Source organism: Dufourea novaeangliae, unplaced genomic scaffold (genome assembly GCF_001272555.1).
Source record: "Dufourea novaeangliae isolate 0120121106 unplaced genomic scaffold, ASM127255v1 scaffold84, whole genome shotgun sequence".
Lineage (NCBI taxonomy): Eukaryota > Metazoa > Arthropoda > Insecta > Hymenoptera > Halictidae > Dufourea > Dufourea novaeangliae.
Genome location: NW_015373964.1, coordinates 651,420 through 673,779, shown reverse-complemented (window position 1 = coordinate 673,779; position 22,360 = coordinate 651,420). Strand labels below are relative to the sequence as shown.

The following is a 22,360-nucleotide window of genomic DNA, read 5'->3' as shown; positions in this document are numbered from 1 at the left end:
TCGAGTGGGGAATGAGTGCCAACACGCAGGCGTCCCGATTGGAATTCCGTCTCCGTTTGGAAAAACGTATTCCAACTTAATTGGACGCCTTGAGCAAGGCCGAGTAAGGATTCACAACCATTCTAGATGTACGGGGTCGCGATTTCGTTTCCGTACGCTTCGAAACAACACCGCGAATCGTTTTGTGCCGACACGTTCGCGTTAGAATCGTCGAAATTCAACAATATTTAATTTAATATAATAACTTGATAATAACATGAAACTACGTAACGAATATTTTATAACAAATTGGTATTTTGTCTACTAATGTTATATTTTTGAAAGTTCAGGAATACCTTGCTTGCTGTGCAGAGTGTTTCGTGAAATGCACGATCGAATTCTGGATCAATTTGAACGTACAGAATTAACTCCAATCGGAAGTGACAAAATGTCCTTTATAATCATTTATTACGTAGGTCGGAATAAAGATAATTTCAATAAATGCATAGAGATAATTAAATCACGGTGATCGTTAAATTAAACCTAACATTGATTCTTGTTAATAAAATTACACTCTTCATCAAATTTTGAATTCTACAACTTGTGATTTAATAGAAGTATTTTATTTCATTAGTATTTGTTTATACTAATAACGTAATTACATGTTAAAGCTTGTGTCCTTGATATTCATTGCTTTTCTGCGGTCGATTTAGAAAAAAAGCAATTAAATTAAAAAGATTCATACTACAATTTTATTATCGTATGATTTTGTTATTATGTAACGCACTGTATTTAAGTTCGTTTAAATTATCCGACTTTCATGAAACATCCTCCACAGCTGAGAAATAAGTGTACAGCAAGATATACGTACGATTCGTAAGATTCTAGTGCAATCGAACACATTCCGTCTACTTAAATTCTATAAGTACGGTCGCTAGATCACGTTGTTTCGCAGCTTATGGAACAGATCGCTCGTCCCTCCGAAAACCGAACCGAGAAAACTGATATCTACAGCTGTAAACTACATACGCACGAGACGCGTGCTGTCCGTGCATCAGCGCATCACACGAATATTTCGTCTAACTAGGACCACGACGCGAATTGCGTCCGCGTAAAAAACTGGTAGTAATCTTTTTTTTTTTTTATATCAATCTCGATAGATTAATTCGTCGATTAATATTCACAGACTTAACTTACGGCCTAGGACTTAAACCTACGAATTTTCCATTTCTTGGTGCGAAGACGACAGATCCTGAAGGCAACCGTGTCACTGGTACCGCCATTTCTCGTGTTGCGACCTCAGTAGTACACATTCGAAATGACTTTTCCCTGCAATTATCAAGAGAAAAAATAGCTTTTACAACTATCTTGCTTTATCTTTGCTTTCAATCGCGCGTCGAAGACTTCTATGATTTCCATTTCTATGTTTGACACATTCATCGAATCCAATTGTCTGACGAGATCTCCGAGAGAGAGAAAACGGAACACGCGAAAATTGATGGTAATGTCTCTGAAGCGTCGTGACACGAGCCTTGGCAGGAGTTTCATTATTCCTTTTGTTTTTCTTTCGGAATGCTCGATGAATCAATTGTTGCTTCCCTAATGTATAAACTCACCCTGCTTTCTTCGACGTCTCTCACCTCCGTCGATCTATCAATCGAAAGCGCATATGTACGCAGAACTCGGTGAAACGTTTCTTTTAAACGACAGATGCGCGTATTCCAATGAATATTTAAGAAATATTATTCGAAAACAACATCGAGATGTCGATTAATATTTCATTGTAATGAAATTTATGATTGACCTTTTTTTGTTTTTCTTTGGTATTTGCTTCCTATTCGCCGTTTCAAATTGCCCATCTATCCGAGTCTGAGTAAACATGACTTACAGATACAGTAAACTCGCGATAATTGCCTGCTGAATAAATATTCGTTAGGCGTGCCCCCTGCTTAATCGTATTATCTACACACGCGCACCCCACTTTTTGTCGCCTTTTGTGGCCGAAAATTGATGACTATTGGCTCTCGATAATTACCTGTTCCTAGAACTACCCGCCCCTAGAGCCCCAAATGCGGATAATTATCGGGAGTCTACTGTATACGCTACCGACGAGCCGATCCGATTATTCTATTACAAACGAATGCTTGCGTTGAAAAACGTGTGCCACTCGACGAAACATTGATTCCTTACGCTTAATTTTTATCACGTTTTAGGAAGGCGCACCTTTTTCATCATACCCCTGAACAACGTTTTGGGAATACTGGTAGATGATCGAACTTCTCCGCTTTGCTGCATATATATAACCTGCACTTTACCTCGTTGAATTCACGGTTCGCTGACGTTTATTTCTCGCGTCCGTATAAAAGGAGGAACGCTCGGTATTTTTCTTTAAAAACGATCGAGATCGTCGTAAGCGATTATCTGTTTCTTGGTTCCACGTTGCGCGGTGTAAAAATATCGCGGACATCTGATTAATTTGTACGGGCGTTAAGTACTTTGAGAGGTTATGGAAATAGGACTTTCGACGCGCGGGCTATCTTGCGATTCGCGAGTTAGTCAAGCGCGCTTCGATCATTAACGATCGATGAAAAATTAATCGCTTACGTTTTGTAAATTTCTTCACGGGAATTCCATTGGGAAAGAGTTGTCGTCGCCATGCAGGACACGATATTGCCCTCGATTTATTGCGATTTTGAGAGAAATACAGGGGAAAGAAATTGTAAGTGACCGTGAAAAGAAGACGGGTTTGAGACAGCACAGATGACTCGTGACTATCGTCTCGTTTCAGCGAAAGCAACAGATTAAGCACGCAATAAACTCTCCATACGATTTAATATTATTATTGGAAGTATCGATTCGAAATAATTCTGGTATATTGAACGCTGAAATGAGTCTCTCTCTTCGTTGACGAAGTGTTCCTTAACGCTGCTATTGCTTCTGAACGATCGCTTAAAATTTAAAACGTAAGTGTGTACGCTGGAGACATTCAATAATTTTTTCGGCGTCACTCCCGCGCAGGGGGGTGAGCCCTTGGCAGCAGTCAGTACTCTTCCTCATCCTCTTCGAACTCGTCCTCTCCCAGGATACTGTACGAGTATATCAGAAAACTTGTGATGAAAAATACAGTATAGATGCTCGTGCATTAATATATTGCTAGGTATTACCCCGAGGAATTATATTCAGCTTTACTAATTTAATTCGAAGCATGAAAAGTTATTAATTTGTAGCACTAATTGATTTTGCATTAAACTGTAGATTGATATAAATAGTAAGGCACTTTTTTTTATTATTGAATATACTACACATGTACAGATATAGTATATGTATCGTTGATTATGAAAGTGTTGCAAGGCAAAAAACTAAAGAAATTGAGTTTTTCTCTTATTTTATGTTACATTGATTTATATTTCAGTATCATGAAAGAATTTTCGCAACGAAAAGTATACGACTTAAATTACTTCCATAATCATGTCATATACACGGTATTATGCAACTGGTAGGGGCGATTCTACGTAAAAAAAGAAAATATTTGAGGCTTTGTTTTTGAGAAAATCGTCTGTGAAATCTGCTAGATACGCGTGCCATTGAACAGGACTTGTCTAGGGCATCTTCTCATTGCATTCCGTTTCTATTTACTATTATGATGAATACACACGTTTCAAATTAATTTTCAAAGTCGATTTTCTCGGGAACGAAGTATCAAATGAACAAATTTTATTGTATATTTCTAACGTATTTTTTCACGTAGAATCACACCTACTCGATTACATGATACCCTGTAAATTCCATATACATACATTAAAAAGTTCTCATGTTCTGGGATCATATTTTACTGTTCCATCCCATTAAAAGATTTTGATAATCAAAGATAGACACTTCAAAAAGTGAGACTAATTTCACCTATGAAATATATAGTTTTATTATAGTAATTATGTATGTGATTAAGGACTAGTAATAACAATTAATGTGTGAATTAAACAAATAATATTTCTGTATTGTACACTTTAATTTTCGACACCTTAGGAACAATATTAATTCCTCGAAGCAATTTCGGAGTGGTAGTAAGGTATAAGGGTTCATCTAGCCGCACTGGGCACTGCATACATACACGTTACTTACTCTTCCTTTCTGGCGTATTTGTCAATCAGGTTACGGCCTGGTCCTCCGCAGCTCTTGCCCACAGGTGGACAGTACCAGTAGCACAGTACAACCAATGACACTATGAATAGAACTATAGGCACCACCAAGGCTAGTACAAGATGCCTTAAATTCTCGTCCCAGGAATACCTGTAAATACACAAGACTAAGTAAGTCAGTATATTATTTCAGTTCAGTGTATGGTTTAATGTTAGTGATCACTGTGATATCTCCTGTTTTTTATTTAATTTAGTGGAATTTAGTTTCGACAATATGAAATTAGGTATTATGAAAAGTGAACCACTTATTTTAATACCCTATTTCATATTGTGTAACGTTTTGTATCAAAGATTCTACTAAATTAACATTTCAATTTGTTTCTTTAGTAAATCTGTACTATATTCCCCTGGAAATTTCTGAAGTTTCTTGTTGGAAGCCGATACCACTTTTTAATCAAATAGTGACGCTTTTTATTGCATAATGTGACCCTAAGTCAAGTACTACTACCTCCAATTGAGTTTTCACTGATGAATTATTCACATTTTCCTTGACAAAAAGAGTTCAAACACAATGTTATTCGGATAAATTTCAGTGTTTGTGTCGTTCAGTGTTGTCATAATGTTAAAAGTTACTACTATTTTAATGAGAACAATCTCATGAATGCATTAAAAACAGGTTTAGAAAAGTTTCATGCAAAGTGGAAGACATTTTATACCGCATTAGTAATTGACACACGTATATGTACATTGTATGACACAACGCGTTGAAGTCCTCGGAGTCTAGTGTGCTTGTTCGACGGTTCGCTGAGCAAGCAATAACCAGAAATTAAGTGGACTCAAACTTCAAGGTTTCCTAGGGTATATCTATAACATTCCAGATAAGAAGTGTATCTAGATATAATAAAAACACAATAACACCCACATCAAAATTCCTTCGTAAACAAGCCATTACTTCTAAACGTTAAAAAACATCGATGTGGAACCCAGAAACCTATCAGTCAAAGGTATCTATACCCCATTAAAACCCACCCCTGTATCACGAAACAATAAAGAACAGGTGAAAGATTCTATCAGGCTACAGTTTTCAACGCAACGAAAAAATAAACAAGAAACTTCCACAGATCTAGATATCCGGGGACATGATATACAGTTTATATTGTTCGCAATGTGCATCGAACATGACACGTTTCGTGCTTCCGTGCCGGCTATATTCCGCAAATACAAACAGAAAACTGTAATTATACCTCGCGACGACAGTCTCGGGGTGTGTTCGGCTGTAATAACAGGGGAATATCTTCCCAATGTTCGAGTATCCGTATTTCTTCGAGAAGTCCGAACAGTTGACCCGCGGCGGATAGCCGCAGCCTTCCGTGTTCACGAAGAACTTCGTGTCTGGCACGTCCCAGGGTATGGAGCCGAGAGGTTTCGCCATAAATTCCTCGAATGACAGCCTCGTGTAGTTCACTCTGATCTGGTGGCAGCGAAGGGCCGCACTGGTGCAACCTGTAATCGTGTGCAATCGTTAACAAAGTGTCGTTTCATTAGGTTATCAATTAGTTGACATCAGATTTTAAACATTTATAGTTTACTCGAGTGTGCCTAATATGATAGAATCCATTGTTTGCCTAAGATTCGTTATTAATAGACCCATGTCACTGGGATAATCCTCAAACGAAAATATCTGTTACGATTGTCAGAGATATAGACCAGTCGTGAATTACTTATTGACACTGGATTAACTAGAGACGTGTCTAATCAATTGATGCAAATGGGTTAAGTTCATCTTGTTTATCCTAAAATCGATTCATTAATCTATCAAACCGATTCATCAAACTATCAGACCAAATTCATTCTCATCTAACTGGAAGTTAGTCATCCAGTTATGAATGACGTGACAGTTAATTTATCAAGGAAAACAACTTGCAAGTAGTTCCAACTAAGGAAAACAAAATATGTCTGACAGAGTAACTGCCATAGCGGTCACCGGTGCCATTGAATTATATGGAGAAACATTGCATTTCTGAAGCCTACAATTGTTCAATTACAGAGTAAAAATTTCTTCAGTGAACATGTTGAAGGGTAATTACTAATTATTAATTAGCACACCGTACCCTTGCTAGAAAAGTGACAGAACTTAAAAACATTAGATTCTCCAAAAAGGAAAATGACTACCTAAAATCACAGGTTCACTCCGAAGAGTAAGCTAACAACTAGCCAACTTAAGAAGCTAACAGATCACACATTTGATTGATTGAACACTGTTTCTACAACTTTCCCATAGTGATGACTATGAGTTGCGTCACTTTAGTAGCCAGGATGGGATTTGTTCGTACATATTAACGACAACGTTACCTTCTCTACAGCTCGCCCAAGAGCAATTCTTCAGTCCCTCAGCGTAAACGTGGTCGGTGACAACGCAGGCTACGGCGTGAGGAGAAAAATCGGCCAGGATCGTTGATATCGCTGGCTCGACCACAAAAGGGATCAAAAATAGGAAGGCGAAAACCGCGAGGATCGCTGTGGTGCCCAGGCAGAGTGAGGTGTAGAACTTCGCCTTTTCTACCAGCGATGCTACTTCCACCACTGGTAGTACACCGCCCATGGTGCTGGACTTGGTATCCTCTTCCTGGGCACCCATGATCACCGTTGACTCGTCGGAATCAATGATGAATCCGTTTCTTGGGTCGCTTGGACCCTCTTTGTCCACTCAGAAATAATCTCTTCGACAGAGTCCTCGGACTCTGGATCCCTCCCTCACTCGCACTTTTCTTCTCCCTTTTTCAAAACGAAATCTCCAATATCTATGTAGAATCTTCTGTGCAGTATACTGTTCTAAGCGAAACAATTGGAAGGAGTGGTGTCTCCTCTGGTCACCTTAAGCCAACCGTTTCCAGTTCTGTTCTTTAAAGTGTTTCGTTCCCGTATCAGAGTAATCGTACGGTGAAGCTTAAAATTATTGTATTCTGCGGAATCGTAACGAAGCGAAGCGATGAACTCGGTTTAATGGTCGATGGTGTAAAAATTCGTCTGTTATCGGTGCGGAGATCGTGACCGATCATATACCAGCAAAGGCACGTCCTTCGATCCTTGAATGGATGTAGTTCTTCGGTGTGTACGTGTAACACGAACAATTAGCTGAGTGTGTCGATACGAAGTGGCTATCCTTATATGTTGTATTAGTTCCTTATCTATGGTCACGGCGAATCAATCAGAAGGGGGACACTTAAAAGCTACCGACGCGCATGTCACGTGTGTAAAAGACGCCGAATATTTGTCTTGTTCCTTTGGTTCCGTTCCAGGTTTCGTCGTATCCGAAAGTTTCATTGAGCCCAGATTCAGGTTCATCCCCGTAAGCGGGAGAGAAGTAGCCGAGAGCAGCGCGCCGCGCGCAAATATCCGCTCGCTCGAACACGTTCGTAGCGCGTCCAAAACGCGGTATCTTCTTTTCGTTATTTTTTTTTTTATTTGTTGAAAAAATAAGCACGTGCGCTTCTCGTTTAAAGTGTGTGTATGTGTTTGTGCCAGGCAGTGCAAGTAGGAAAAATTCTTTCGCTCGGTACGTCTCGTTCTTGACCGCTTGCTCTCCGGTTTTTGCTTCTTTTTAGTTTATCGATGCTTTTGCAGAAATGTTTGTGTGTTTAGTTTTTTGGTTTTTGCAAGATGAGAATTTTAACCACGCGTTCCCCCCCTCCCCACACCTTAATAATGCCCGCGCAGGGAGAATATCGACTGACGAGCCGGACTCTCCTCCAGGAGGGGAATGCCTGTGGACAGAAAATGAAAGTGCCGTTGTTAATACATAACTTCAAAATATTGGTTAATTAGTAGAGTATGGAAGTTTATACAAATTCACAATTTCCAATACTAATATCCCTAAATTAAAATGGGTCGGAATTGTAGATTCTCCACCAGATGCTTTTCTACGTTAGCAATATCTCATAAATAGGTAAACATTGTTGCATTTTTCATTTTAAGGAACGCTATAAATGGATAAACATCCGCAGTTTATTAATTATAGAATCTTTGAGATATTTGTCGTATTGTAATTCGAACCGGTTCGACAGTTGACTCCTTTGAAACGAATCTTTAATTGATTCTCGAAGAAATTGTAGAATAAATTTTAAAGAAAATCGAAGTGGAACATTTGTCGTGTGTACAGGTTGTTCAATATACTGGTCAATGTATTCGAATAATGATCGCTATTTATATTTGCAGTCTACTATCTATCCGTTTACCATCGACTTTAGTATCTCCTATCAGTTCATATGAAATTACTGTGAAAAATATGTAACACCATACTATTGTCAGTAATGATAAACACTAATGCAAGTGGAAGTAATGGGTCATGGTCAGACGTATTTCCAGCCCACGCGCACTTGGGTTCTAAAATGCGATTTTCTCGAAAACTAAGTTCTAAATGTAAAAATGTTATTCTACATTCAAAATGTACAGGATGGGGCAATAACTTGGATCACCTTGAATACCTTTGTTATTTTTGGAAATATAGACAAACTTTGTTTGCAATGGAAAGAAGTATGAAATTTCTTAGCAACGTCATTCGCTATTTACATTTCTTACTATTCTGTATTATTTAGACTCCTATTCAGCATACGTTTTGCTTCGTGTTACAAATACCTACGTATAACTACGTTCAACGACTAATGGAGGGATACTAGTACATTATATGGAACAAAGACTCATTTCAGCTTGCGCCACAATCAATTCGGAAGTGAGATAACAATTGCACGGACTCCACCGTGGAGAACATTAAAAAATGTTGTGTATCAGGAGAAGTCAACAACGTCACGAGATATGAAAGAAAGAATCATTGCAGGATGTTATACAATCAATCCGGAAATGATGAGGAATATATGGGCTTTCGCAATCTGACTATTTCAATGTTGCATCGATACAAACGGGCACCACTTTCAACGTCTATTACAACGTCTGATTTGTTACTTACGTTTTTATTTATTGTCAAATGACCTTGCATTAGGGGTCGTTGAAATGGTCTGAAATTTTCTACTCTACCAGCAATACAAAAGTACGGCAAGCAATTTAAAAATTGGAGGTGACTTTAAGATTTCCGAAAACTCTTCACCAACAAAAAAATTATTACTTCCATATTATGACTCCCACTGTATTATAAGACTTTTGTTAACAAAGTTTCTCCACATAGAGATGTCAGTTATTTTTAGAGAAAAATAACGGAGATATTTCAGGTGATTAAAGTTATTACCGCACTCTCCATAATTAATATAACCTGGATCGGAAAGATTTTGATTTAATCACGATTTAAAAGTTAAGAAACACTTTCTTTTTTTGGACGTATATGACCACTGATCCATCAGACTCTGAGATTTTAAACGCGAACATTCTCAAGACTTTTGCCAAACATGAATGAAACATTCTTTTTTGCAAACATAAATATTCATAATAAAAAATGAATTTCTATTTTTAGTTTAATGGAGTATGATGGTTGCGCACATGTAATGTTCGTCCTTGAACAAGTTACTCGTGGCATATTTCAAAATGAATTTCATTTTATCGTTTAATCTTTGTTTTACACAATAACAATGAAGAACTTGTTTCGTTTATCAAAAGCCAACTATCATAATTACATTATCGACGTAAAAACCTTATTTTTTGTGCATTCAGCTTTAGTTACGTTCAGATAAAATTCACAGTTTCAGTCATCACTGATTGAAAAAACAGAACTATTTCGACTTTCCATTCCCTGAACTCAAAAAATTTGGACGTTCAATAAGTAATTTGACTACACAAAGTGCAGACTTAGGATACTATAATAATTTCAATTGAAATTCAGCAGAAATATTCTTCCCAAATACGCCCTTTAAGTTACGATTAGTTAAAAAAGAGGGATGTATCTCGACATTCCATCCCGTGACCTCACAAAACTAGGACGTTTATTAAATAATTTAACTACACAAAGTACAGACTTTAAATAGTCCAATAATTTTAATTCAAATTGGCCTAAAAAATCTCCCGAAATTCGCTTTTTAAGAGAATTTACAATTAATTAAGAAAAAGATATTTCGACTTTCCATCCCCTGACCTCAGACAATTAGGACGTTTATTCGGTAATTTAACAGCACAAAGTATCGCCTGTCATTATTACACTAATGTTAATTCGAACTCGGCATAAAAAATGCATCCTAAATTCGTTCTAAACCTCGTTACGTCGCATGGACGATTCTTACGTGACGGATCTCAGAGCGCCATAGCAGAGTTTCCTCCGCCAGCATCCCCCAGGTTACCCGAAGCGCTCTTTTCCATCGACGCGAGCGCGCCGGGCGAGCCCTTGAATCGCATCTTCGCGTCGTCCCCGACCACCACGGTCTTTTGACAAAAGATCAACGTCACACAGCTAACCACGAACAGAATGCTGGGCACCAATAACGCGATCAGGAACTGATAATAGGTGTTCTCCAGATTGAACCGGGATACCACCACCCCGGTGTTACCCTCCGCGAAGTAACACGGAAATCTGGCTCTAGCGTTGTGATCGGAACCGTCCTTCCCGTACTCGTGAAGGAAGTCCCTGCACTCGTCACGAAGGGTATTGACGCAACCCTCGAGATTGATCAGCAAACGGCTCTCATTCGCGATGATCAGATCCTGTTCCGGTGGCGCGACCATTCTGGACTCATCCAGGGGTTTGGTAGCATATAGATTAAGATAGGATAGATAGGTGAAGTTGGTCAGATCTGTGAGAAGGTCCTTCTCCAGGACGGAACCGTTGATACAATCCACAGCCTCGACACCCAGAGTCGAATTGAATATCCCATAACAGGACGCCATCATGACGTCGCCACGATCCTCGTGCCAGATCTCACGATTACTCAGCACGTCTATAGCCCTTTCGCATTGGCTGAGATATACCTTGTCTCCGCTGAGCAGTATCATATTCTTGTTTCTCGTTGGGATATCGACGCATCTACGGTCGCAATTGTACGGGGTCCGTATACGCTCGCAGGTCCCACGGTTGCAATTGAACAGACCGTCTATATCTATGCAAGTGATCTTGCCGCGTCTACCGGAACACTTCATCGGTGGATCGGTGTCGTGGAATATACACTCGAACGCGTCGGTAATATTTATGCACACCCCGGACGAACAGTTGAACGTGCCGGTTAGGTTACGGCACTCGTCCGCGATGCATTTCGATTTCTTCGCGTTCTCCTGATCGATACCGTAACAAGTCTTGTTTGTGGTGTTCGTACAGTTCGCGAGGAGGATCGTGGACCCGTTTCTGCGGAGGTTCACGTGGATCTGAACACATGGACCGGAAGTTTTCGAAAGGCACCACTCTCCGCAGCTGCCCCAGTCGCAGTTGTCCGCGTTCACTGCGCGGATCGTTGTGCACATCATCGGCACCTCACTGATGCCAGATTGATAGGCTCTTGTGAACGGCATGTAGATCGCGACCGTTAGGTATACCAGAGCCACGGATGACAGAACCGCCGTCATCTGACAGATACATATAGTCCCGCAGATCTTGGCGTCCTGAGGCGGGATCACCAGATCCTCTACTGGCACTGGCTTCGGCATACTGCCGACGAGAATTCCCGTTCAATCACCAATAGGAGATCCCGCGGTCCAGGATCAAGCGTCTAATTCCAAATGGGGTTACATCTTACATATCCGATTGCCCATCTCGGTCGCCCCCGACACTGTCTATACCATCGGCGTGGCGAGTACGACAATGCTGCGTGCTCTCGATTCCGTGTTAACAGGGTCTCGAGTGTATAGTCAAGCTGTAACTATAGACCTCGGGGATCGAGGGCATCGACGCTTTATCAATAACGCCGCGCTACAGATTTCGCAGGATGTACGTACCGCCAACAATATGTTCCATGGAAACGGGCAACATGGGACCGTGTTTTCTCAATCGTTTACCCTCATGGATCCATGGGTTTACGGTGTACTTCTGGTGTCGATAGGTCGACCTATCCACCGCCCAGATGGCTATACCAGCCTTTTTTGCATCCCGCTTGGTATCTTCGATGGAGACGTTAGGGCAGGTCGGCCGAGTGGATCATCCGCGATGATATGTGTCCCTGATTATCCTTGACGCACAGTTTGAAGCTACTCAAGGATACGCATCGCGAACTTAAAATGTAATTCACGTTCAGTGTTTCACGCGAGTTTCGTGTCACCGCGTTCCGTTTCGACGGCAGGACGAGGCTGGCCGCGCGCGTGTTCTGCTTTCGGTCGCTTTGCGCCTCGTGTGAGGTGCGCGGGGCGGAACGCTCGAGCGGCGCCGCGCATCGATCGATTGTTCGCGCTTGCGCTGCTCCGAACTGCAACGACGCCGTGCACTGCCGCATTTGACGTCATCGATGTACCGTCCTGCCATCCCGGAGGATGATGCTCTGTTGCAGGACGATCGTCCAGAGATGGCGGGATCCGACGGATCCGGCGGCGGAAAATTGAATCTTTTTGGACGGTACGTGTCGATACTGTGACTGTTGTACTTACTCCTGTACCGTTTACCGTATCAGATTCTTGGGGGAAGTGGTTCAACCAAAAATATTCTTTTAGGAATTTTTTCCTCGTAAATGATGAAACTGTCTAGATGAAACGTATCGATACTTGATTGTTGTACTCCTGTCCCTGTTGCAGTTTTAGAGTAGTAGATTCTTGGGAGAAGATGTTCCACCAAAAATAATCTTTTAGGAATTTGTTGTTCAGATTAAATGAAATGTATCGACGCTTGACTGTTGTACTCCTGTCCTGTTGTAGTTTTATCATAGTAGATGCTTCGGGGTGGGAGAGGGTTTAAGTATAAAATATTCATTTCGGAATTTTTTCCTTGTAACAGCTATAGTGTCTCAGCACCAAGATTCTTTTTTAATTTTTTATTCGAAGCACAGGCTTCTAGTGAGCATTTGAAATAGTTGAGGATGTAGTGTTAAATATTGTTACGGTGGTGGTTCGAATACAAATAAAAATTTTTCTACAAATTTCTGGAAATTTGATACCAACCTAATGGAAGATTATTTTTACACATTTTTCCATTAACATAAACGTATCTTGATTAACGAAATGAAAATTCTTTTGATTTTCGTTTTGTAAGGTCTTATGATGAATGTTATACAAAAGCAATATTCTTTTCTTCTTATATCGCTGGTTTAGAAACCAATGCTCCATGTTGGTTCTCTGTCAACTCTTTGCCACAAATCTGTAAATGTTAATAATCAATAAAATAAAATATTCTGTTACAGAAAATTTCAGCATGGTAGTATTATTTGTTTCTGTTATATGAAATTACTATTTCATTATTAGACTGCTGATTTTATACATTTATTGTATAGGTGACCGTTTAAACCTCGGTACAGTTCAAATTTTAATAATGTTTACAGGGGATATTATTTAGTGTCGAACCTCAAGAAACCTTCAAAAAACAAATTTATAGTTGAGCCCAATCTTCATAAGTTAGTCAAGAAATCGATATTTGCATGAACATCCGCAGTCTATTCACAATTTATGACATTAATTGAGGCAGAAGTATTCAGTACAAAGAATTCGCACTTTCCTTTCAATCTTGTCTGTTAGATGTGAATTTCGTAGTGCAATCAATTTAATTTATAAACAGAATTTCTGTATATTCTTCTTGAATACCAATGCTGTAACCATACAAGTTTCATACAGCTTGAAATAAACATTACTCGATTGCACGTTGGGTGAAAGTGGGTCGAAGATCAACCCTGGTGAACTTTCTTTAATCGTGTCAGACGATGCTTCGCCATTTAATAAGAGTGGATCGCGTTTAACTTTGTATGTCGTCGTTATGACTACGAAACTCCGATAATTCTGTGGTTCGAATATACATCGAGTATTATAAAGTAGTAGAAAAAAAAGTAACCTAGAATATTCCGTTCTTACCAACAATGAGCTAAAATTATAATTACTATTTCGAAGTATACAAGGAGAAAATAATCGTTTTAAACTTATGGTATATAGGCACAATAACTTCCAGTTACAAAATATGATAGTTTTAAAGTTAAATTCAACTAAAGAATCATCTCATCATTTTCTTCTGACAGGGAAAATTGTGATTTTAGTAAATTTCCATCGTTCTCGATGGTTCAGGAAAAAAAACTGGTAAGAAAATTTAACAATTCGACCAGAAAAAGTGAAACGATAAAATGTTTCAAAGCGCGCGTTAAAGCAATGCACTGTTTTTTGTCGCGATATTCGGAAGGATCGCGTTAATTTCTTTTTTTTCTGCGAGACCATCAGCGACCCGACACGAAACCGTGCTGGTGTAACTGTGACACAGTTTTCCCCGCCATACGGCTTTCAGAACGGGTGGCACAGTTTGAAGAGCAAGCGACAGAAACTGCATGACAAAAAGTGCGGTGGTAGCTTTAAAGCACTAACGCGTAATTAATTGCGTCGGCATAGAAAGCATCCTCTCCTCGCTTCCTTCAATCCTTCAAACGCTTTGCAACAGATCTCGAAAGTGCTACGGCACTCGATCTCGTGACGCTGCGAACGCTTGCCGCGAAGTGTGTGATGTCAACGACATACAAGCGTACAAATTATTAGACTAGAAGCAATCCTTTCATGCTACTGCTAATTCTCTGCTGCGATATCGGGTAATACGGAATAAATTTATTATACCCCATTTGGTAATTTGTATACAACAATCACATATAGATGTCAACGACAATTATATAATCGATTGACATTTTCCCCTAAAAGGATCAAAATGTATACCATCTTGTAAAATTTATTCCCTGCCGTTCATATCTATTTTATATAAAATTATAACCCACCCTAAAAGTTTCAATTCATATGTATCCTGATTAAAATAAAAACAAACCAAGTATGCCATGTTTGAAATCGAATATGCATAGTCTGAAGATTATATTCCCTAGAAAACAAAGTGGTTCGTTTTTATTTTATCCACAATACAGAAAGATTGCAAGTTTCAGTGTGGTTTCACAGTTATCTCACGAAGTGTACCTATTATCAGACAACAACATCAAACAAGAACGTTATCAAACATGTGAATCAACGTTCCCAGTCATTAATGCTCGATAAACTAGAAACGTCATTTCACATCTCCAACGTGTAACATGCCCGAACACTATCTTCCCTTGCCCAAATATAATTCCTCACAAGGTAGAAAAATGAAGAAAATTCGCCACCATTCCGTCATAATTTCCATAATATTTTTCACCGTTCCCAACGACACGAAAATTTATAAATTGCCGCAATTACCGTGGGTCGTAGTCTTTCTCGCGAGGTCGCAGCACTTTCTCCCATAAAAAGGGAAGGGAACAAGTCTGAAGAAAAAAAAAAGGTTTCCAGAGACTGCCGCAGCTAGTGCTGTACAATGCTAATCACGCTCATGCGGTTCGTGGCACGCTAGTCAGCCAGGGAACGTCGAAAACCGCCAGGGGTTGTATTTTTCTTTTTCTTTTTAATCGCGATAACGCTCGTTCCCCAGAACCACTTAATTATCAGCGAGAATTTTCCATAACATGTACGCTCCAGTTTTTCGCTTCCCGCGAAATTGAAGCCGCCATGAGGTTGCGACACAGTTTCCGGTCGCCGGTAGGACCTTCGGCACGGTTGACACAGTTAGCGACCTGAAGACGGCGGGGAGGAAGGGGTCAGTCGAGCGAGGGGGAGGAAGAGGGAAAAAAAACAGAAAAGGAAGAAGGAACGGGAAGGCTCGACGCGTTAGCACACGTAACGTAGTTTATCGAGCGTCGGCCGCAGACGGTGTGGCGCCCGGTTGCTTTGCGCCGCGCGCGCGTTCCTCGCGATCTCCTAAGCTATGCGTGTCTCGACTGCCACTTGTAATTCCAGCGAGTGAGTATGAACACAATGCGGACATTTTTTGGGAAATTCTTCCGTGGGGATTTTTGTTGCTGCGAGCTTGACTCAGATTGCTGACAAGAGAGCTTTGTTTAACCGAAAATTCCGATTTTTTGGGAAACTTCGCGTGTCTCGAGGGCCATTTGTAATTCCAGCGAGTGAGCATGAACACAATGCGGACATTTTTTGGGAAATTCTTCTGTGGGGATTTTTGTTGCTACGAACTTGACTTAGATTTCTGACAAGAGAGCTTTGGCAACCCAAAAATTTATATTTTTTTTCAACCTTGCAGGTGTGTAGGCAGACTTTAATCGGAATATCAGATTTTTTATTTTTACTACTTTTGGGTACTTTAGGGTGAAAACTCTCCTTAATTTTAATAAGTGTTTTTCTATTTTGCTGTATGTCGTGAAACCTGTGGCAGATATAAAGAAATGGTTGCAATGAGAATTGAATGGCTGATTATGCTCTACAAAATTAGGCAATGAAATTGATAAAAAATTTATGATATATGTATTTAAAATTGTTAAACGAAATTGTTAGAAATTATAAGAATTATTTATTTAAAATTGGTAAATGGCTTTTTTATTTATTTATAAGGGGTACGGTCGAATGGACGATACATACGGGTAGGAGGTTATTCCTTATGCAAAAATAAATCAAAACTGTACAGTAAAATTTTTCCATCGTAGGCGTTGTTTTCGAGAAAATCGATCTTGAGAATATAAAACGCCTGCATTCGTGCTGGAAATAAGTAGAAACGGACCGCAATGTACAGACACGTGAGTTAAGTCCCATTTAATTGCACGTGTATACCCTGTAGATTTTCCAATTCTATTATCTCGGAAACAAAGCATCATAGTAAAAAATTTTATTTCATATTTTCGATTTGTTTTTGCATATAAAATAACCTCCTACCCGATTGTACTACCTGACCTGAGTCGCCCTGTATATTAACTTGAACAGATATTCAGCTGATATTGCGTAAAAACTTTCAAAACATGGATTACGTATTTGAGTGACTACAGGTGTCCAAACGCGTGAAAACAATATCTCCATCCCACTATTTAAATAATTTTTACTACTCTCTGTTAATTTTATCGTTTACACACATTTCACCAGCGGTAGTATTGCTCGATACCTAAAATCTAATTCATTCTCATTTCATTATATTAAAGCTTTCAGGTAGTATAGCTTTCAGCATCACGCAAACCGATTCCGAACAATACTGAATCGGTCGAGTGCTTGTTGATGAATGGATTGAATGCCCGTCACAATGCTCGGAGGGGAATCTTCCAACTGGCTCTAACCTCGCGAATAATTTCGCCCGAGCCTCTAGTTTCCTTCGTATCTTCTTTGTCTTCCGCGACTCCAGTTAAGCAGCCGCGACACCCTTTGTCCCCCTTTTGCTTTTGTTTCTCCTCGATCGTTTCCTGCGTTCCCTTTTTGTTGTTCAGTGCGTCTCGTTAAACGAGCACGAAATTCCCACAGTCTTCCGGAGCACAGTTATAAATATTTCGAAGCAAATTCCGTGTTCTTCTGATGTACTGCGCTCGTAAACGGGCAGGAAAGGTGCTCGAACTTTTTTCTCGAGTACGTTCCCTCAGCTTCGTTTCAGGGAGAATATTCTCCGTGCCGAGGGAAACACTTTATTGCCGTCTTGATCGTTGCTGGAATAACTTTTATCGCCCAAGACCATCGTATTTGGCGTTCGAGTGAAAATCGCGATGTGGAAATCCTCTCGACGGTGGGAATGCCGGGTCGTATCGATTATTGTGCATCGTCATAGAGACCATTGATCTAGTATCGTTCCTATATACGCTGGAATGTGCGCGCGGCTATAAATATAGCATGGCTCCTGAACAAATGGAGTGTGTGGATGCGTGTGGCGCTCGAGGCGACGCGACACTCGTGACGCTGAAGCTCCTTTTGTTTATATTCCTGCTATTCGTATCACGATATATCACAATTTTTGTGTGAACTAAAATTTTTGCTGACTGACAGAAATTTGTTTTAGGTATTTAACATTAGACTGAGACAGTCAAAATGACTGGTTAGTGCATTCTTTTAACGACGATTAAAATTTTACTGTAATAAGTTTACTCAAACCTTTCATAATTTTCATTGCTATATGAATACGAGGAAATTAGTTAATTTATAAATTTGATTATTTTCAGAGGTTTGTCATGTTTATCGATCTGATAGAAATAGATACGTATATAGTTCTATCGTCGGTAATTCTAATGTTAATCGGAGAAATAGAAAGGCTTGTGTTATACACTGTGTTTTGCATATTCTGTGGTGTGAATACATACAGTCGGTAATGTATTCATGAATCTTTGCATAGCGTAAGCCTTTAATGATCAAACAACTAAAACAGGCAGCTAATCGTGATGCAAGTAGAATAGGACTGTCATGGCCAGCCACGTCGGAATCTGCATGCGTGGTTAGATACGTAGCATACAGGAGCCATTGTCGTGTAAATAGAATAACTCCTTCATAATCAGACACGCGTAAGAAATATTCCGTTTAAGATAACTTTTCATGTAAAATTGTTAGCTTATGATGGGTCACATATACAAAACAGTATTAACTAAATATCTCCAGACTAGAAGAGCTTACGTATTAGAAGTAGATCTGAATTGAATAACACATCGAATCCAATGCTGTGGTAAATCCAGTACTCACTGAATTATTGAATTACTCAAGTTAAACTAAATTCACACAACTGCACTTCTAACAAATTAAAAACACTTTTCCCACGTCGTTTCGACACAAAGAAACTATGTTAAGTACTGCAGTGGACTTCATTGAAGTAAACAAGAATAAAGGGCACTTGTACTACTTCCATTGACATCACATGTGACTCGATCCAATTAAATTTTGATACCTAACAGGATCACACAGTCGCCGAACAATCGATAAACTACAGCAACCAATATTTAAACAGAGGACGAAACCCATCAACCCAAATTCCACTGAACTTTTCATCGAATCAATCGTCAGTAAAGTGATCGCGCTACTGCGGAAACAGTCAGGCCACATTTTCCGCAACCCAAAAAATATCATTTGAAATCCCCATGAACCAAACACCACCGTCGCAATCGTGAGTCAACGATATTATATCGCCACGTGCTACGTCCATGAGTAGACGGAGCGGATCAATCCCCTAAGGATCAGTCGGTTCTACCACTATATTCGTCGCACATCGTCGTTCCACTACTCCAAACTTACCTCAAACAACAAATTGACATCCTCACTACATCATCAAACTCGATCTCACTCGGATACAGTCACAAACGAACGAAAACCAAAGGCGTAATAATCGAACAGCTCGCTCGTCTACCGGAAGCCACGGACACTAGTACCCGCGTGGAATCATCGAGGATTCGACTTTCACCGGTCCACAATACATCAAAATAAATTGTAACACTATAACAGTACCCTGGATGGATCACTTGAACTCGATACAACCACCTGTCAAGCGGTCGTCGCACGTTGTTTACACGAGCCCCGTCAAAGTCAGGCCGCAACGATCATCTGTCGCGGGCACAAGTGTCTACCGCGTCGATTCAACACGCGAAACAAAAACGCCACCGACAGCTCAATAAAAATCACAAGCCACATTGCGAACTGACCAATGGTTTCTACTTACGTTTAATCGTCGAAGGGATCGCCGACTGGAAGAAGCCCCTGGAAAATCCGCTTTCCGCAGTCTCTCCCTGGTCCTCCTGGGGGAAACAAATATGGCGGCGCTACCACTGGGGCTGCGATGGCTCCACCTCGTTGTTGCCGTATCGTACCAGAAAATCAATACTCCTGTTGCCCACCAATACCGAGGCTTTTTCCACGAGGCTGCCGTTCTTCCTCTCTTGCCCTCTCTCTCTTTCTCTCTCTCTTTCTCTCTCTGGCGTCCACCCGCGATATTTTCAGAAGAACTGGAATTATATGTATAGGACGATACAGAGATAGAGGGGAGAATCAACTCTGAGGTCCCTTTCTCTCTTCTGTTTTTCCTCCCTATGTCACTTTTGTCTCCGTCGTTCTATCAGCTAGGGTAGTATTCAACGACGGGAAAAAGTGGCCTGAATGGGAATCGGAAAAATCAGATTTCCTGATCCCGTTAACGGGGATCTCGCCGTTCCACCGATTGTCGCCTCGGTTTACCAGTGTCTCTATGCTTCTTTTTCGATTCGTATCCGAGGCCATCCCCCCTCGGGGCGAAACACCGGGGCTCCTTTTCACGTGGCTCTATCTGAAAGGCGGCGACGATCGATTCGTTGATCTTCCCCCACCCATGTTTCTGTGGCTCCGTTTGATTTCGACTGTGACGAACCGGTGATGATTAGAGTTTCCGGCAGCCCTGCCCCCAGCCTACTTCTTCCTGTATTCTATCTCTCGTAGACTGGGCTTTATTGGTTGATTTCCGACATTCGGTGGTATCGATCCTATGGACACCCGCGAAATTCGATTCTTTGTTTCGTTGGGAGGGTGGTAATTACCACCCATCCCTGGGATAATAATGGAAATTACTTGGCGCCCGGGCGGACAGTGGCTCTTCTAATTAATTAACCCCGATCGACGATCGATTTAATTAGCTACGCGGCCGCCACTCGAAACACCTCTTTTTGTAACAACTCTTCCGCCGATGAAACCGATACCGCAGTTTTCGCAATGAAATATTCAAAACAAGCGGTGTGTAAATTGAATATTATTGAAGTGTCGGATCGGTACGTGTTATCGGGCATTAATACGTTAACTGCTACAGGGGAAAAGGCTGTACGTAGCCAGGCACACTTTATTTCGTTTTTTAAGTTATAAATGTTGAAAATACATGCGTTTAGTTAACCCTTTCATTCCCACTGTTGCCATATGCCAACGTATTCTAAATTACCAAATAAAATATTGCTATCTTATATATTTTCATATCTGTGTGTATATAATAGTTTCTTTTAGTCTTGTATAAATGGTATGGCACACATTTGATGGAATTCAAGTGTTGGGAGTTGTTATAAATACAACAGAAACTTACGAAACTCTAATTTCATTGAAATATTTCAAAAAGGTTTACAGATCAATGGTAAGAAAAATTGGTATTTATTATGTATAATAACGTTATAATGGGAATTACTATATATAACTGCGATAAAAGTAAAAATGCTGTCAAATGGCAAGGGATAAAAAATAGTACTGGACGGTTTCAAAATATTAAAATGTTTTTGTGGATCATTTATATGCACTGTAATACACACAAAAATATCTCGTTGCTAATTTTTAAATAATTTGGGAATGAAAGGGTTAATCGGTAACGATAGGCCAAAAATTATTGGATAACTTTGCAGGCGATTTTAAAGAAATTTATGAGCTTTACAAAAAATGTAATATAAAGTTCTTATGGTATGTATAAAAAGGAACAGAAGAGAATTTTGTTTAGAATTTTTGAATAAAAAATAGCGGCACAGCAGCTGCATGACTGGTACATATTTTTTATTTCAGTCATTCTGCAGTGGAATATTTCACGTCCATATCGTTGGTCTTAGAACAAAAAATAAAAAGTTTTATCACCCACCCACTAAATATTAGAGAAGTACCCATGATTTATGAAAAATATTGGAAACTTTTTTGTAATTAACAGATTTATTATATAATTACAAGTAATTTTTCAGCAAAAGGAAAGGAATTGATTTCAAATGTTTCCCATTTCTACAACAATCAATATTTGTTTTACATTGAGAGTGTTTTTGTCTAGTATCTAATATGTGAATGACAAAACTGTTTGTTTTTTGTTCCACGTCCAACCATGTGTACATGAAACATTCCACCACAGAACAACTCAAATGGAAAATACGTATCAGTCGCTACCGTGCCGCTATTTATTATTCAAAAATTCTAAAGAAAAATCTTTTGTTCTTTTTTCTACATATCACAACGACATTATGCAACATTTTTAATAAAGTTCATAAATTTCTTTAAAATTATCTCGAAAGTTAGCCTATCAACTTTTGTCTATCATCGTGGCGTTACCCCTTACCTCTTTGAGGCACACGATTTTAAGGAAAATAAAAGCCCTAGTTGCACAGAATTTTTTTTAATATAAAAAAAATCATATAAAAATAAAATATTAGACTGTATGACTATGAGTAACTTCAACTTTATGAGGTGGGTTAAAATATATCCCACCATGGATAAAAAGCTAAGCAAAGGTGGGACAGTTTTTAACCCACCTAATCCTAAAGAGTTAATACAGACTATCGGTCTTGTTTTAAATTATACTGTGACTCTAATATAACACCAAAATTTTGTAATGATATTTAAATAATCCAGCCTCTTTGCAATGTAGGTGTCACCCATATTGAGTGACATGGCAGTCAAAGTGTTAAGTTGTCGGT

General features: G+C 39.7%; 2 protein-coding genes across 3 annotated transcripts; both read right to left on the bottom strand.

The window, feature by feature from the left end:
• Positions 1–2,939: 2,939 nt before the first annotated feature.
• On the bottom strand, positions 2,940–6,753 carry LOC107186688 (protein tipE). The gene is made up of 4 exons (XM_015574620.1): positions 6,468–6,753; positions 5,360–5,618; positions 4,099–4,266; positions 2,940–3,065 (listed from the first exon to the last, which is right to left on the bottom strand). Exons 1-4 carry the CDS (start codon positions 6,751–6,753, stop codon positions 3,020–3,022), a joined length of 759 nt encoding a protein of 252 aa, XP_015430106.1. The 3' UTR covers positions 2,940–3,019.
• Positions 6,754–7,623: 870 nt separating this feature from the next.
• LOC107186696 lies at positions 7,624–19,702 on the bottom strand. Of its 2 annotated transcripts, none has more exons than XR_001516185.1 (2): positions 19,627–19,702; positions 7,624–7,879 (listed from the first exon to the last, which is right to left on the bottom strand). XR_001516185.1 is itself a non-coding variant. In XM_015574626.1 (2 exons), the coding sequence occupies exon 1, from the start codon at positions 11,685–11,687 to the stop codon at positions 10,347–10,349; it is 1,341 nt and encodes a 446-aa protein (XP_015430112.1). In that variant the 3' UTR covers positions 7,624–7,879; positions 10,337–10,346. The 2 variants fall into 2 exon arrangements, 1 of the variants encoding a protein (XP_015430112.1); XM_015574626.1 differs by lacking the exon at positions 19,627–19,702 and adding an exon at positions 10,337–11,687.
• Positions 19,703–22,360: the final 2,658 nt, after the last annotated feature.